The sequence below is a fragment of the Oryza brachyantha genome, chromosome 6, assembly GCF_000231095.2.
Source record: "Oryza brachyantha chromosome 6, ObraRS2, whole genome shotgun sequence".
Classification (NCBI taxonomy): domain Eukaryota; kingdom Viridiplantae; phylum Streptophyta; class Magnoliopsida; order Poales; family Poaceae; genus Oryza; species Oryza brachyantha.
The window spans coordinates 11007611-11023173 of NC_023168.2; the positions used below are offsets into that span (position 1 = coordinate 11007611).

Consider the following 15563-nt stretch of genomic DNA (forward strand, 5'->3'; position numbering starts at 1 on the left):
CTAGGTTTCTATCTCGTTACGATAACGAGCTTATCTTAACGAGCTAGACTGAGCCCGAGCCGAGATGGCTCGATAACCACCCCTAGTTCGACAGAAGGGCTAAGTTATCTTAGACCCTCGTTTCCGCGCACACGCTTTTCAAACTATTAAACGGTGTATTTCTTGCAAAACTTTTCTATAGAAAATAGATTAATATGATTTTTTAAAACAACTTTTCTATAGATTTTTTTTGCAAAAAAATACACCGTTTAGTAGTTCGGTGTCACGTCCAGAAATTTACACTAAATTTCTGAACAATAGCATGCATTAAATCTCGGTCCAGGAATCAGCCCGAGTACACACTATGACAAATTAATACACAGTTAAAAACTCAACCATCTAGGCTTAAAAACAAATAAAAATAGTTATCTATTGAAATGCAGTGCAAAAAGAAAACAAACTAAACCATCTAATCTTAAGCTCCAGCTGACGATGACAGCTCCACACCACAGGCATTCTTAATGGCGGACTGAACCTCACTTCAACCTTCGAAAACACCTTTTGACTAAAACTCTGGCGCTTACTCTGGTGGGAAAAAATTAAACAAGGCTGAGTACAAACCACCGTACTCACCGAAGAGAGGAAAATAATGAATGCAACATGGGATTAAGGACAGACTAAGGTTAAATTGCATAAAGCAGCAGTAATTTAGCAAAACAGTAGATAAAATAGACTGAATAAAAAGAGTAAAGTAACATTTAAAAAAATCATCCACTGTCCAACGTTACACCACGTTGCAACAGGTCCAAACCACTATCCAGCATTACACCACACTGCAACAGGGTCAACCCTCTGCCCAACGTTACACCACGTTGCGATAGACCCGAACCAATGCCAATGTTACACCACATTGCGCGGGGTCAAACCAGTTCCAAGTTTATCAAGTTATTAAAAGGTTTGACTAATCCCAGTGAATTTGTAAGTTCGCCCCATAACCGTGGGCACGGCTATTCGAATAGTTTTACTCTGCAGAGGTGTATAACTTTACCCACAAGACACAGCTCCACTACCCTTGAACCTGCGCCGGTGTATCACCATGATACCACGGAAAGGAAACTGCGAAAGGACCCGTCACATAACCCTCTCTATTCAATCACACCGCATTTCAGCTTTCACCCCCTCCTTTACACCAAGTCGGGCAGTCCCCTCTTGTGCCTTGGTAGATCCGGAAGCAGGAGAGGCTTTCGTTACAACACGATTGTCCGTCCATACTACATCACGCCTACACTTGCCTTGGTACGTTAAATAGCTCGAAGCCATGCTCCAAATCCTACCTTACGGCTTGTGGTTAGTATGGGTAAGACTTATAGGGTTTTCCGAGAACAGTCCTTAATTGCCATGAGCACGACTCTCAAAACCATGCACCCACAGCCCACCATAAACAATATTTTAGTTGTATTTAATCCACAATGGAAGATTAATCATGATCACAACGGTCTATCAAAGTATAATCAATAATTAAATAATAATCGGTGAGCTAGTTGAACTAAGCATGGCTAAGCATTGACTAACCCTAATTCTAGTCAAATTAACCCTAGGATGACAATAAAAATGAGTGGGAATCAAGGGGTATTAATAAGGGTAATTGCCCAATAGGTAAATAAAATAAATAGATTAAAACAATTCATGTTTGAATGTAAAGCTAGGGAATTATATAAAGAAGGGTGCCATTTGCCTTGCTCTGACCCACGAGGAACATCGGCGACGACTTCGAGGACGATCGGCGCTTCGACGGGCGAAAAACCTACGACAAATAGAGCAAAACAGGCTATAAAACTACTGAAACAAAGAAATAAATTATTTTTAATGGATTCTTGACAATTTTATGAATTTAATGAAATTTGGATGGACCTAAACGGAGACTAGATGAATTAGTTATGAATTTTAGATGTTTTCTGGGTTTTTTGACTAAACAGAAAAGTCCTAAATCAATTATTGCGCAATTAAATAGGCGATGACGTCAGCGGAGGGGGAGGCGGCGCCGACAGGTGGGTGCCATCGGTCGGTGGTAGAGAGGGGAGGCGACGGCTGACAGGCGGGTCCAGCGGGAAGGAGAAAGGGGCCGACGGCTGGCGGCTAGGCCCGCACGGCAGGGAGAGAGAGGGGGGGTGGCCGAGGGGGGGTGGCCAGCTAGCGGCGGCCAGGTGGTCCACGTGGCAAGGGAGAGAGGGTGAGGCCGATGGGTGGGTCCCGTTGGCAGAGAGAGAGGGCAGGGGAGCGAGGAGAGACGCCCGGCAGCGGCGGTCCCCAGCGACGTCGGCCGGCGACAGCGGCGGTGCGCGGTGATGGTGCATGATGAGACATGACAGGGCGGCGACGACCGGTGACTAGCGATGCGGCGGTGGTGCACTGACGCAGGAGGCGGCGTGGGGTGACGGCGATGGCGTGCTCGCATGGCCGAGCCGACGACGACACGTGGCGGTGGAAGGCGAGGACAGGCGTCAACGGCGACGACACAACAATCACGCGGCGACAGCGACGACGGGCGGAGACGCGGCGACGGCGGGGAGGCGGCGTGCTCGCCCGGTGACGACGCTGGTGGGAGGATACCTGGCGGCGGCGGTAAAAGACAAGGAGAGGAGAGGGGAGAGCTCATTGGCGGTGATGGGGGGCGGCAGTAGGTCGGCGAGGAGACGGAACAGGGGTTGATGAGGACGAGCGGCGGCGAGATCGGTCATTGGCGGCGAGGGTGCGGCGGCGAACGAGCGAGGGGAAAAGTGGCGGCGAGGCGGAGAGGCGGGGTTTTATGGCGCGGGGAGGCTGGCTACGACGGGACGACCATTGGAGACCGGGTCACGCACGCGTGCGCGGTGGCGGCGGTGTCCGGCTCAGACACGGCGGTGACGCGGGTTTGGCCGGGGAAGGGAGGGAGGCCGGACTTCGGGCGCGGGCACGGACAGGTGAGGCGCACTGGGGCGAGTTACCGGCCCAGGAGGAGGAAGGGAGGCGCGCGGGATGAAAGGAGGAAGCGGGCTGGCTTGGCCGGACTTGGCCGGGAGAGGGAGGAGGGAAAAAGAAAAAGGAAAAAGAAGAAGGAAAAAGAAAGGAGAATTGGGCTTCGGCCCATCTTGAGAAGGAAGGGAAAAAGGAAGAAAAGGGTGGGAAAAAAAGAAAGCCCCACTTTTGCCGAATTTTAAATTAAGTTTATTTGAGCAAAGTTTATTGATTGTAATTCAATTTTAAATCCTATTAATAATTTAAAATGCTTTTCGGGACATTTTAGAACATTACGAAAAGCTTCCAATTAATTAATTAAATTTACATACTGCTTTTCTCCTGAACTTTAATTAACAAATTATTTTTAATGCACTGTTTAATTATTTTTAGGCTTGGGTAAAACTCAGGGTGTGACAAATCTACCCCCCTTAACAGAATCTTGTCCCCAAGATTCGGAGGAGCTGTTAAAGAGGTGTAGATAAGCAACCTAGAGTTGCCAGAACATACTTGGAACAAATTCGTGTGCGGCTTGAGTTTCGTTGGCTGAGACTTGGTTGACTTGAGCTTGCATGAATCCTGGTTTGTTGCGTCTTGGTTGTGGACACTCCTTGGCGAAGTGACCTAGTTTGTTGCAGTTCAAACAAACCCCTGGCTTCTGAGCTGGTGTTGTTTGGCTTAGCGGTGGCAGTGCTGGAAAGGACTGCAGTTGTCCTCCATTGTTGTTGTCTTGGGGATTGTAGTCGCTTGGGTTGAAGGGTCGGTGTTGACCAACAATCAGTGTTGAAGACCCCTGTTGTTGTCCAAAGTGCAAACGTGGCTTCTGGTTCTTTCCTGTGTTGACTTGTTCCGCTTTTCTCTTGTGATCCATCTGGTTGCACTCGTCCTCCTGGCAAATTGCTTTGTCCACTAACTTCTGGAAGTCTGCAAAGTCTCTTGAGATCAGCTGTTTGTTCAGTTCATCATCCAATCCTTCAAGATACTTCTCTTGTCCTTCAGCATCGGTGCGCACATCTTCCGGGGCATAACGTGCGAGGCGGTTGAACTCATGGAGATACTCTGTAACTGTCATGTCCCCTTGTTGTAGATCATGAAACTCACACTTCTTCTGTGCCACTATTCCATCTAGCACATGGGCTTTCCGAAAACTGTTGCAGAACTCGACCCAAGTGATATCTGTAGTGGCAATCCGAGTAGCCAAAAGGTTATCCCACCAAGCGGAGGCGGGTTCCATCAGTTGGTGAGTCGCGAAAGCGACCTTCTCTTGATCACTGCACTCCAAAAGATTCAGCTCGTCTTGATTGCATGTAGCCAGTCATTTGCTTCCATCGGGTTGGTTGCGCTCGCAAACGTCAGTGGTCAAACTCGAAGAAACTTTGATAACTTTGATTGTGCTAGCGGTGGTCCTTGGTGTTGCTGCTACTGTTGATTCTGTTGCTGATTCATCAAAAGCTGCATCATCTGTTGGTGTTGTTGTTGCATCTGTTGCATCATCATGGTCATCATCTAAGCCTGGTTGGCTAGAACTTGGGCAATCGTCGGGTCCTCTTGTTGCGGTAGTGGTGATCCATTGCGTGAACCTTCATGGTTTTCTTGACTTCCAGTCGCTCCAATGTTGTTGCGGTTACTGTTACTTGTGTGCACCATCTGAGCAGAGCAGGAGGACAAAGGGGAGAAGAAAATCAAAAGGGCTTTTCTGAATTACTTGACTGTAATCTTCTGATCTTGATTAAAACACTGAGAAAAACACACAATTCCTGGTGGTACAACCATAACGCCACTACTTGTTATGGTGAACCGCTAGCTCCAAAACAAACCTACACACAAACTACCAAGCAACGACTAAGAGACGACACTAGGGTATCGTCTATGCCTCAAACAACTGCGATGACTAGAGAAACGAAGCTTGACTCTTGAACGACTCCATCTTCAACTTGAGAGCGACGCTTGGAGTAGCGAAGACTAGACTCTTCTTCGGAAGGAGTTGTTGAGAACTTCTACGATGAAGGTACGGGTTGCGTCGATGGGATAACAAACATCTAGAGAGATCAAGGTTGGAGAAGCAAGTATGCTTGACTAAATTTTCAAAAATAAAAGACTCGACACAGTTTTTTGAAACGACTTAAATTTTGCACAACCTATGGCATATGCCAGAAGGGCTCCTAGAGTTTCCATTTGGCTCATCCTATGGTCAAGACTGGCACTGATACCAACTTGTCACGCCCAGAAATTTACACCAAATTTCTAAACAATAGCATGCATTATATCTCGGTCCAGGAATCAGCCCGAGTACACACTATGACAAATTAATACACAGTTCCACGACTTAAAAACAAATAAAAACAGTTATCTATCGAAATGCAGCGGAAAAAGAAAACAATAAAAACCATCTAATCTTCAGCTTCAGCTGGCGATGACGGCTCCACACCACAAACATTCTCGACGGTGGACTGAACCTCACTTCAACCTTCGGAACCAGCTTCTGACTGAAACTCTGGCACTTGCACTGGTGGGAAAAAATTAAGCAAGGCTGAGTACAAACCACCGTACTCAACAAGTAACACGCAAGAGAGGAGAATAATGAACGCAATATGGGATCAAGGATAGGCTAAGGTTAAATTACATAAAGCAGCAGTAAGTTAGCAAAACAGTAGATAAAATAGACTGAATAAAAAGAGTAAAGTAACATGTAAGATAATCATCCACTGTCCAACGTTACACCATGCTGCAACAGGCCCAGACCACAGTCCAGCGTTACACCACACCTCAACAGGGTCAACCCTCTGCCCAACGTTACACCACGTTGCGACAGACCCAAACCACTGCCAATGTTACACCACATTGCGCAGGGTCAAACTAGTTCCAAGTTCATTAAGTTATTAAAAGGTTTGACTAATCCCAGTGAATCTGTAAGTTCGCTCCATAACCGCGGGCACGGCTATTCGAATAGTTTTACTCTGCAGAGGTGTACAACTTTACCCACAAGACACAGCTCCACTACACTTGAACGTGCGCCGGTGTATCACCACGATACCACGGAAAGAAAACTGTGATAGGGCCCATCACATAACCCTCCCTATTCAATCGCACCGCACTTCAGGTTTCACCCCCTCCTTTACACCAAGTCGGGCAGTCCCCTCTTGTGCCTTGGTAGATCTAGAAGCAGCAGAGGCTTTTGTTACACCACGATTGCCTGTCCATACTACATCACGCCAACCCTTGCCTTGGTACGTCAAATAGTTCGAAGCCTTGCTCTGACCCACGAGGAACTTCGGCGACGACTTCGAGGACGATCGGCGCTTCGACGGGCGATAAACCTACTACAAACAGAGCAAAAGAAGCAAAATAGGCTATAAAACTATTGAAACAGAGAAAGAAATTATTTTAATGGATTCTTGACAATTTTATGAATTTAATAAAATTTGAATGGACCTAAACTAAGACTAAATGAATTAGTTATGAATTTTAAAAGTTTTCTGGGTTTTTAACAAAACAGAAAAGTCCTAAATGAATTATTGCGCAATTAAATGGGGTGATGACGTGAGCGGAGGGGGAGGTGGCGCCGACAGGTTGGGGCCACCGGTCGGTGGGAGAGAGGGGAGGCGGCGGCTGACAGGCGGGTCCCGTGGGAAGGAGAGAGGGGCCGACGGCTGCCGGCTGGGCCCGCACGGCAGGGAGAGAGAGAGGGGGGTGGCCGGCTAGCGGCTGCCAGGTGGGACACGGGGCGAGGGAGAGAGGTTGAGGCCGACGGGAGGGTCACGTCGGTTAGAGAGAGATGACAGGGGAGCGGAGAGAGACCCCGGCGGCGGCTGTCCCCTGCGACGTCGGCCGGTGACAGCGGTGGCGCGCAGCGACGACGCATGATGCGGCACGACGGTGCGATGGCGCGGCGACGATCGGTGACCGACGATGGGGCGGCGGCGCACTTGCGCAGGAGCCGGCATGGGTGACGGCGACAGCGTGCTTGCACGGCCGAGCCGGCGACGACGCGTGGTGGCGGAAGGCGAGGACGGGCGTCCGAGGCAATGGCACGACGACCGCGTGGCGACGGCGACGACGGGCGGAGACGCGGCAACGACGGGGAGTTGGTGCGCTTGCCGGACGACGGCGCTAGTGGGAGGAGACCCGACGGTGGCGGAAAAAGAGAGGGAGAGGAGAGGGGAGAGCACACCGGCGGCGACAGAGGGAGGGCAGCAGGTCGGCGAGGGGACGAAACATGGGGTGACGAGGGCGAGCGGCCGCTTGCAGCGTCCGGCGGCGAGATCGGTCGTCGGTGGTGAACGGGCGAGGGGAAAAGTGGCAACGGGGTGGAGAGGCGGGGGTTTTATGGCACGGGGAGGCCGGCTAGGGCGGGACGGCCAGCTAGGGCGGGACGGCCGTTGGAGATTGGGTCGTGCACGCGTGCGCGATGGCGGAGGCCGTTGCGGGCACGGCGGTTGCGGCGGCGGCAGTGTCCGGCTCAGACACGTCGATGACACAAGTTCGGCCAGGGAAGGGAGGGTGGCCGGACTTTGAGAGTGGGCGCGGACGGGCAAGGCGCACTTGGCCGAGCGACCGGCCTAGGAGGAGGAGGGGAGGCGCGCGGGAGGAAAGGAGGAAGCGTGCCGGCTTGGCCGGGAGAGGTAGGAGGGAAAAAGAAAAAGGAAATAGAAGAAGGAAAAAGAAAGGAGGAGAATTGGGCTTGGGCCCATGTTGAGAAGGAAGGGAAAAAGAAAGAAAAATGAGGGAAAAAAGGAAAGCCCCACTTTTGCCAAATTTTAAATTAAGTTTGTTTGAGCAAATTTTATTGATTGTAATTCAAGTTTAAATCCTGTTAATAAATTTAAAATGCTTTTCAGGACATTTTAAAACATTCCGAAAATCTTCCAATTAATTAATTAAATTTACACACTGCTTTTCTCCTGAACTTTAATTAACAAATTATTTTTAATGCATTGTTTAATTATTTTTAGGGTTGGGTAAAACTCAAGGCATGACATTCGGGAAGCGTGCGCGTGGAAAACGAGGAGGCTAAGATAACTCAGCCTCCCTTGCGAACGCGACCCTAGAGGGGTTCAATCTCCAACAGTTTGTTAGCGATAAGATTGGCTCCAACTTTTTTCTCATATATCTTTCTCTCAATCATGTATCTAACACATCTATCTTGGTGCATGTATAGAACTAAGTTTACACTTTTTAGATAAAGTGAGCTTTTGTTGATCTTAGATGATTACATCAAGACGACACAATCAATTAAAGGCCACTTCCGATCTTTGCATAATTAAGATGCACACAGCAAAAAAACTAGACGCATACATTGCCATTTATTACAAAATAGAGCAAAACATATCTAAGAAGAAATGCTCGATCTAGACTGTCACCCGTAATCCTGGGTAAAGCTCTGTGACCACCATTTTCAACTGTTGGGACACCATAAGCATTATATTCCATAATCTAGGTTTCTTGACGATAGCCCATGTACGGAGCCAGTGTATAATTCTCAAAATAACATGTAAAGGAGAAGAAATTACTTTTTTTATCAAACACTATCTCATTCGATCATGCATAACCATAACGACCCTGCATAACAACCAATAGGTCGACGCTGCCTCCAGCAAGATAAGTGACTTTATATCTTTCCTGAAACCCCATAATCAATTACCAAATATATGAGCAAGGCTGTGCCAGGCCTGAAACCATCTGAACTATGGACCACACTGATCTCGTAAAATGACACTAAAAAACAAACAAACAATTGATTCATGTTTATTAAAAACAATTCTTACCACCCTTCTAGTTTTGCTTGCAAGATTATCTTTGTCAGGATAACTCCTTGGCGCATATACCATAAGAAGATTTTTAATTTTAGTCGACTTTTTATATATCTTCCAAAGAAACTTGTTGATATACCAAGTAATGAGATTTCACTAAAAATTCTCTAGTCATAGTTAAATTCCAATTGAATTCATCTTGAACTTGCATAAGCTCTGAGTTAGCGATTTGCGTCAGAAGATTATTCCACACCACTAACTTATTACCAATTACCAAACATATGAGCATCACAACTAGGTTTACATGAGGCTTACGATTGTTTTGCAGACTAGTATTAGCTGGCTCGTTCCGTAAACTACTAGCTAGATCGATGAGATTAGCAAACATGTGCATCGTATTTAATTACTGGTTGCAGGTCAACCCATAAGCACCGATGAAATGATAACGATAGATTAAACTATGCTCGTTTGCATTGAAACTCGTCTGAACGATGGCCCGGCATGCTTCACTCGTAAGTTCCAATAGTATACGCATATATATTACTGATGCACGCCTAGCTCACCGTGCTCATCGATCGTTGGCTAGATAGCCCCAACTTAGTTTCTCGCTCGCGCTCGCGATCGACGTATAGCTTAGTCTGCCAGCTATATAATATCGAAGTGAGCTCTTGGAGAGGAGATCTCTTCTACCAGCTAGCTTGGTTTGCTAAACAGTGAGATGAAGGGGCGGCACGAGCGTGCTAAGAAGGGTTGGACTGGAGTGGCGGTAGTGTGGCTTATACTGCCTCTCTTCGTTCTCATTGTGCTGAAGACTGATTTCCTGCCTCAGGTTGCTCGCCGTAAGTTGTCTACCCTCTTTGCAAAACCGAGCGGGTTTCACAGTGTGCTTCTCATACTTGTTTCTGCGCACTCTAGCTGGGTTTCTTCTTTGACGTTTTACTTCCTTCCTTTTACTTTGGGCTGTTAACTCCATGTCGATTTCTTTGTTTAGGCTGGTGTTATATATCTGACAAATATGCATTTCCACCGGACACTGACGTATTAAAAAATATTCCCTCATAAACCTGAGTCAGTGAAATTCTCTCCTCAAACGCACCATTAGAACTATATAATCCCCCTCATTTATCATGTACCACCAAAATGGCTGCATATGAAAAATTTCAAAATTAACATTATTAGCATAGAGTACGGTGCCATACTTCATTCATAAATATGCATTAAATAATTCAATTGCAATATTTATGGAGGAACACAAAGGACAATCCCCAGTAAAATACTCCCTCCATCCCAAATTTATCATCATATTTCAGAAAAAGAGAAATCCCAAATTGATCATCATATAAGAGAGGAGAGTCTATTATGCATTAATTGTAGTGTGAAAGCCCATTTAGTTCACATCCAGATTAAATGCTTACATGCAACTATCCAATCAGCTTTGGTGTGATTTGCAAATTCAAATTTTGCATGTATGCATGTAGGGATGTGTGACTCTAGCTTTTTCAATATTCATTAAATAGATTCTTAGTCTCTGTACCCAAGCCTTATATGATAATCAATTTGGGATGTAGTGAGTAACGAACTAAGCAAGAATTGAACAAATCAAGATGTAAATATTCATGGTCAAAGCTAATTCTTTGTCCCATTTGCAATTTGGATTTGCGTATTTGATGGGATAGATAGAACATGACACTCAATTCTACAAAAGTATTCCAAGAAAATTGATGGATTGTTGGATATTCTTATTTTTCTGCTATCTAATTTTGAAAATAACAAATAAATTATATCTTCCTTCTGTATTTTAATATACGACGCCATTAATTTTTCAGCACATGTTTTGTCATCCGTCTTATTCAAAACTTTTGTGCAATGTGAAAATGCATGTTATAATTAAATTATAGTTACGTAAGTTTTTTAATAAGACGAATGATCAAGTTTGTGCTATAAAGTGAATGGCACAATCTATTAAAATATGGAGAGCGTATAAAGTTAAAATTTTGTTCTATAAATATGTTCCACAAACATATTATATATATACATATAAATATATACATATATATATATACATATATATATATATGTATATATATATATGTATATATATGTATATATATATATATATTGATCAAGATGGGCCATTAAAGAGTTTGGGAAGTGTGCAAATGAACACCTAAAATCTAGAATAAAAAAGAGCCATAATATATATATATATATATATATTGTATAATATTGCTCTTTGTCTATTTAGACAACATGCACCCAAACAAATTTATGATCAGTTAAGGTATTAAATAATTTCCCTTTACAAGAACAACGCGTAACTTCTGTTAGTATTCCACCATGCATGAAACAATCATATTACACTACATTCAATAGGTGTTGCCTGATTTTTCCACCACATTCGGCTTTATGATCAGACTAGTATATACATTATAAGAATCAATCTAGTGTATTCTGTTTACTTGACATAAATATATACCAGTCCAGTCATCAAGCATTTGATTTTTTTTTACATATGTCGTATTAAAGTTAACAAAATATTATATATATATATATATATATATATTATTGTGCGTACCCCTTGATACAAGGCCTTCATTAAATCATTCGTAAACAGAAATTAATTCCAGTCTTTTCAGATTTATCTAATTAATGAACATAAATCAAATACGTGCATATCTAATTGTAATTATTTAATTACTATATAGTTCTACATTTCAAAATATAATTATTTATATAGTATTTGTAAATATTAAGGTTAAAGAGAAAATAATTTGATGTCATCCTTGAATGGAGGCCTAACCGTACATGACGGTAAGGTGGGAAAAGTACATAAGAAATGATTAATGTGTTAAATAATACGATAAATATGAATAGTGGTAGAAATCATTATATTGTGTAACAAAATTAGGATATGTTACATATGTTTATACCCGAACGGATTCATTATATAAAATTACTAACAACTCTTGTACCTCCGGTGTTGTGCAGTTGGAGACACCGGCTTTACTAAAGTTGCAGATGAAATGGTTATGAAGGTTTCATCTTTCGGTGAGCATATATCTGCAGATAAATGTATATAGGTTGCAGGGCATGTATTTACAACGCATTTATCTATCATACCATCATAAATAAAAACGTGGTAGATTGGTTGCAAACTCTGCTCGACAGAAGTTAAATTATACTACCTCCGTCTCTAAATGTTTAATGTCGTTGACTTTTTTATACATGTTTAACTATTCGTCATATTCAAATTTTTTTGTTAAATATGTAAAGCTATATATATATGCATAAAAGTATATTTAATAATAAATAAAATAATATAAAAATAATTAATAATTATGTAAATTTTTAGAATAAGACAAATAGTCAAACGTATATAACAAAGTCAACATTTAGGGTGGGAGGGACTATAAACTACTAGTCTGATCTCACCTTTCCACAGGTCTAGACCGAGCAAGATGGCAACATAAACAAACACTTGACGGAACGAAGCTACAAGGTATGGCATATTAAGATATGTATAGAAAAATATACTCTATTTATTCATCAATGATATGTCTACCAAAAATTCCAAACACCAAGAACAACAATTAATGGAACAATTTGAATATTTCTAGAATTACCACATTGGTAATAAGATAATTAGTTGATCGTTGAAATAACCATACAATGCATTAGTTTTATTTGATAGTTACATAAGTAATACATACAAAAGGCAAGTTATATTTGAAATAATAGACAGTTTTAAATATATGAAACACATTTTACAACTATTCGATCATTTATTCTTTGTAACATCATCAGCGGTGATATGGCACACTAGCTAGAGATAGCTAATGAGATTACGAGAATAAAATTCCCATTGCGGGTTGCCTTAGTAATATTGCTTCGAAGTGGTTAACTTTATGTACTCTTTCTATGCTCTGATGCCAATAGTTATATTGTTCCACCAATTAATCCAACATCTGCATGCTCTTGTAAGAGGCCAAAGTAGGCATAACTCCCACGTACTACGTACTTAATATCAGGCTACGAAAGTTTTTGTAGACTAGAAAAAACACACTTACATATGTGGACGGTGCAGTATTTAGTTAATTATCTTGTCGTAGTTTCAACTCTACACATGCCTCGGTTTGCATTAACAACGGTACGTGCCATGTGTACTTCATTTAATTCAGATTCCGTCGTCGGGGCACCGGTTCCTTTAACGTCGTCGAGTGACGAGATGAGAGACCACGTCGACGCGAGTAAAGGTAACAATAGCTTTCTGCGCAATCAATGTTAATTTAATTTTCCAAGACTTAATTTAATATTCCACGACTAGCTAGGACGCAGTGATCGCACGTGCCACGTGGTGTGCACACGAAATTTCAACTGTAGGAAGGAGTCAACGAATCAACAGTAATAGAAAAGTCCAAATTCCTTTGCTTATAAACAAATGATGAAGTGTACTAGTGTACAGTAGAACTCATGCCTTGAGCTCGAATGGTCAGATCATCAGATTGGATGCTCGTAGAAGGCCTTCTTCAGTTTGTAAAATCTTTTTACAAAAATATGACATTGGATATACAAACATATATTTGGGGTCTCTTCGGAATACAGGAATTTTATAGGATTTTTAGAAAAAACAGTTTCAATTCCTGTAATTTTCCTTCCAAATTTTTTCAAAGCGAAGAGGCCCTTAAATTATTAAACATAGTCTAATTATAAAATAAATTACAGATTCCACCAAGAAACGGTGAGACGAATCTTTTAAGCCTAATTAATCTATCATTAGCACATGTAGGTTACTGGCTAATCACGTACTAATTAGGCTCAAAAAATTCGTCTCGCGATTTCGCCTATAATTGTGTAATTAGTTTTAATGTTTATGTATATTGAATGTTTCATTTAGGTGTCTAAAAATTTGATATAATGTTTTTGAGAAAATTTTTGGAACTAAACAGGGCCTGAGAAACCTACCTTGCAAAACACTAATCGGTGCTAGTCAGCACTCAACAGTTTAATGGACTTTGTCTGTCGATTTTAGCCGTGAAATGATTATTTTGAACAGCGGCACACATGACAGATCTATGTGGACCGTTGAACGGGCTACTCAACACTGTGAAAATGTCCAACCAGGCCAAAAACGAAAGCCCTGAACGATCGGTAGCTTGTATCTCCTGTTTGTGTAGTATCTTTTGGCGGTTTTTACTCGGCGCGATAGTATTTCACCGTGTGGTTCACAATGTATACACCAACGTTAATTTCAATGCCATCGCAAAAATGCAAAAAAGTAAGCTATATCGTTATGATAATAAAGCCGGTCTATGATACCCTATTGATTTGTTGCAGATTCAAACCAACCAAGCCAATTCCTTGCCATGAATGGGTCGAAAGACAGCCGTTTGATAAATTCAGGTATGTAATTTCCAGATAACAAAGACAATATATAATACGACTGTCTTATAAATGTGATTATAATTATTAGCTAGCTAACCGGTCGTGTCACACGTACGTATGCATGCAGATGTAGCAGCCCCAAGGAGCAATTTAACATGTAACTTTAGCAGTGGTACCATGGACACCTGTACCATGGAAGGTGACATCCGTATCCATGGCAGGACCGCCATGGTGTACGTCGTCGCATCGTCGGACTACCGGGCGGAGAACGCGACGACGGTGATCCGCCCATACCCGCGCAAGTGGGAGCAGGCAACGATGGAGAGGGTCCGGAAGATCACCATCCGGTCCACTGCGCCAGGCGCCACCGACATCATACCGCTGCGGTGCACGGTGACACGAGACATGCCGGCGGTGGTGTTCTCCACCGGCGGCTACAGCGTCAACTTCTTCCACACCATGAACGACATCATAATCCCGCTCTACATAATGGCACGGGAGTTCGGTGGCCACGTCCAACTCCTAGCGGCCAACTACGACCACAAGTGGACGGCGAAATACCAGTCCATGCTTGCTGTGCTGTCCATGTACCCGGTCGTGGACCTCGACACCGACGCTGCAGTGCGGTGCTTCCCGGTGGCTCTCGTCGGCGTCCAGAGCCACAAGGTGCTCGGCATCAACCCAGCACTCACCCGGAATGGCTACACCATGCCGGGCTTCCTGGACTTCCTCAGGTCGGCCTACTCGCTGCAGAGGCATGAGGTGACCCCTGTAAGCCGGAGCACCGGGCAGAGGCCTCGGCTTGTACTGGTGCTGCGCCGCAAGTCGAGGGCGCTCACGAACGAGGCCGAGGTCGTCGCGGCCGTGACTGAGCTCGGTTTCGAGGTCGTGGTCGCAGGTCCGGAGGATGTCAGCGACGTGGGACGGTTTGCGGCGGTGGTAAACTCGTGCGACGTGATGGTGGGTGTGCACGGCGCCGGGCTGACCAACATGGTGTTCCTTCCGCACAACGGCACCGTCGTGCAGATCATCCCGTGGGGCGGGATGAAGTGGCCGTGCTGGTACGACTACGGCGAGCCGGTCCCAGCTATGGGCCTCCGCTACGTGGAGTACGAGGTGACGGCCAATGAGACAACTCTCAAGGATAGGTATCCCAGGGACCACCCCGTCTTCACCGACCCCATATCCATACATCGCCAGGGTTTCAACCACCTCTGGTCGACCTTCCTCAATGGCCAGAACGTCACCTTGGACATCCATCGGTTCAAAGGGGTCATGCAGCAAGTGTACTTGTCGGTCACAGCGGCTTAAAGACTGTTATCATATGGATAATATTTTCTTTTTTGAACTGTCTATTTGGTAGTCGACTGTGTTTTGTGGTTGGTGTCAGTCGATCCTTTAGTTGTCCAGTACTAATCCAAGCAGAGCAACAAAACAAATACAAAAAAGGTACAAAAC

The 15563-nt window shown here is 44.1% G+C and overlaps 1 protein-coding gene across 1 annotated transcript; it reads left to right on the plus strand.

Annotated features, from left to right (window-relative positions):
- The first annotated feature begins 9441 nt into the window (after positions 1 to 9441).
- On the plus strand, positions 9442 to 15416 carry LOC102717162 (alpha-1,3-arabinosyltransferase XAT3-like). Its single transcript, XM_006656013.2, has 6 exons — positions 9442 to 9562; positions 11712 to 11771; positions 12166 to 12222; positions 12902 to 12976; positions 14058 to 14123; positions 14233 to 15416. The coding sequence occupies exons 1-6, from the start codon at positions 9442 to 9444 to the stop codon at positions 15414 to 15416; spliced, it is 1563 nt and encodes a 520-aa protein (XP_006656076.2).
- The last annotated feature ends 147 nt before the right edge of the window (positions 15417 to 15563 follow it).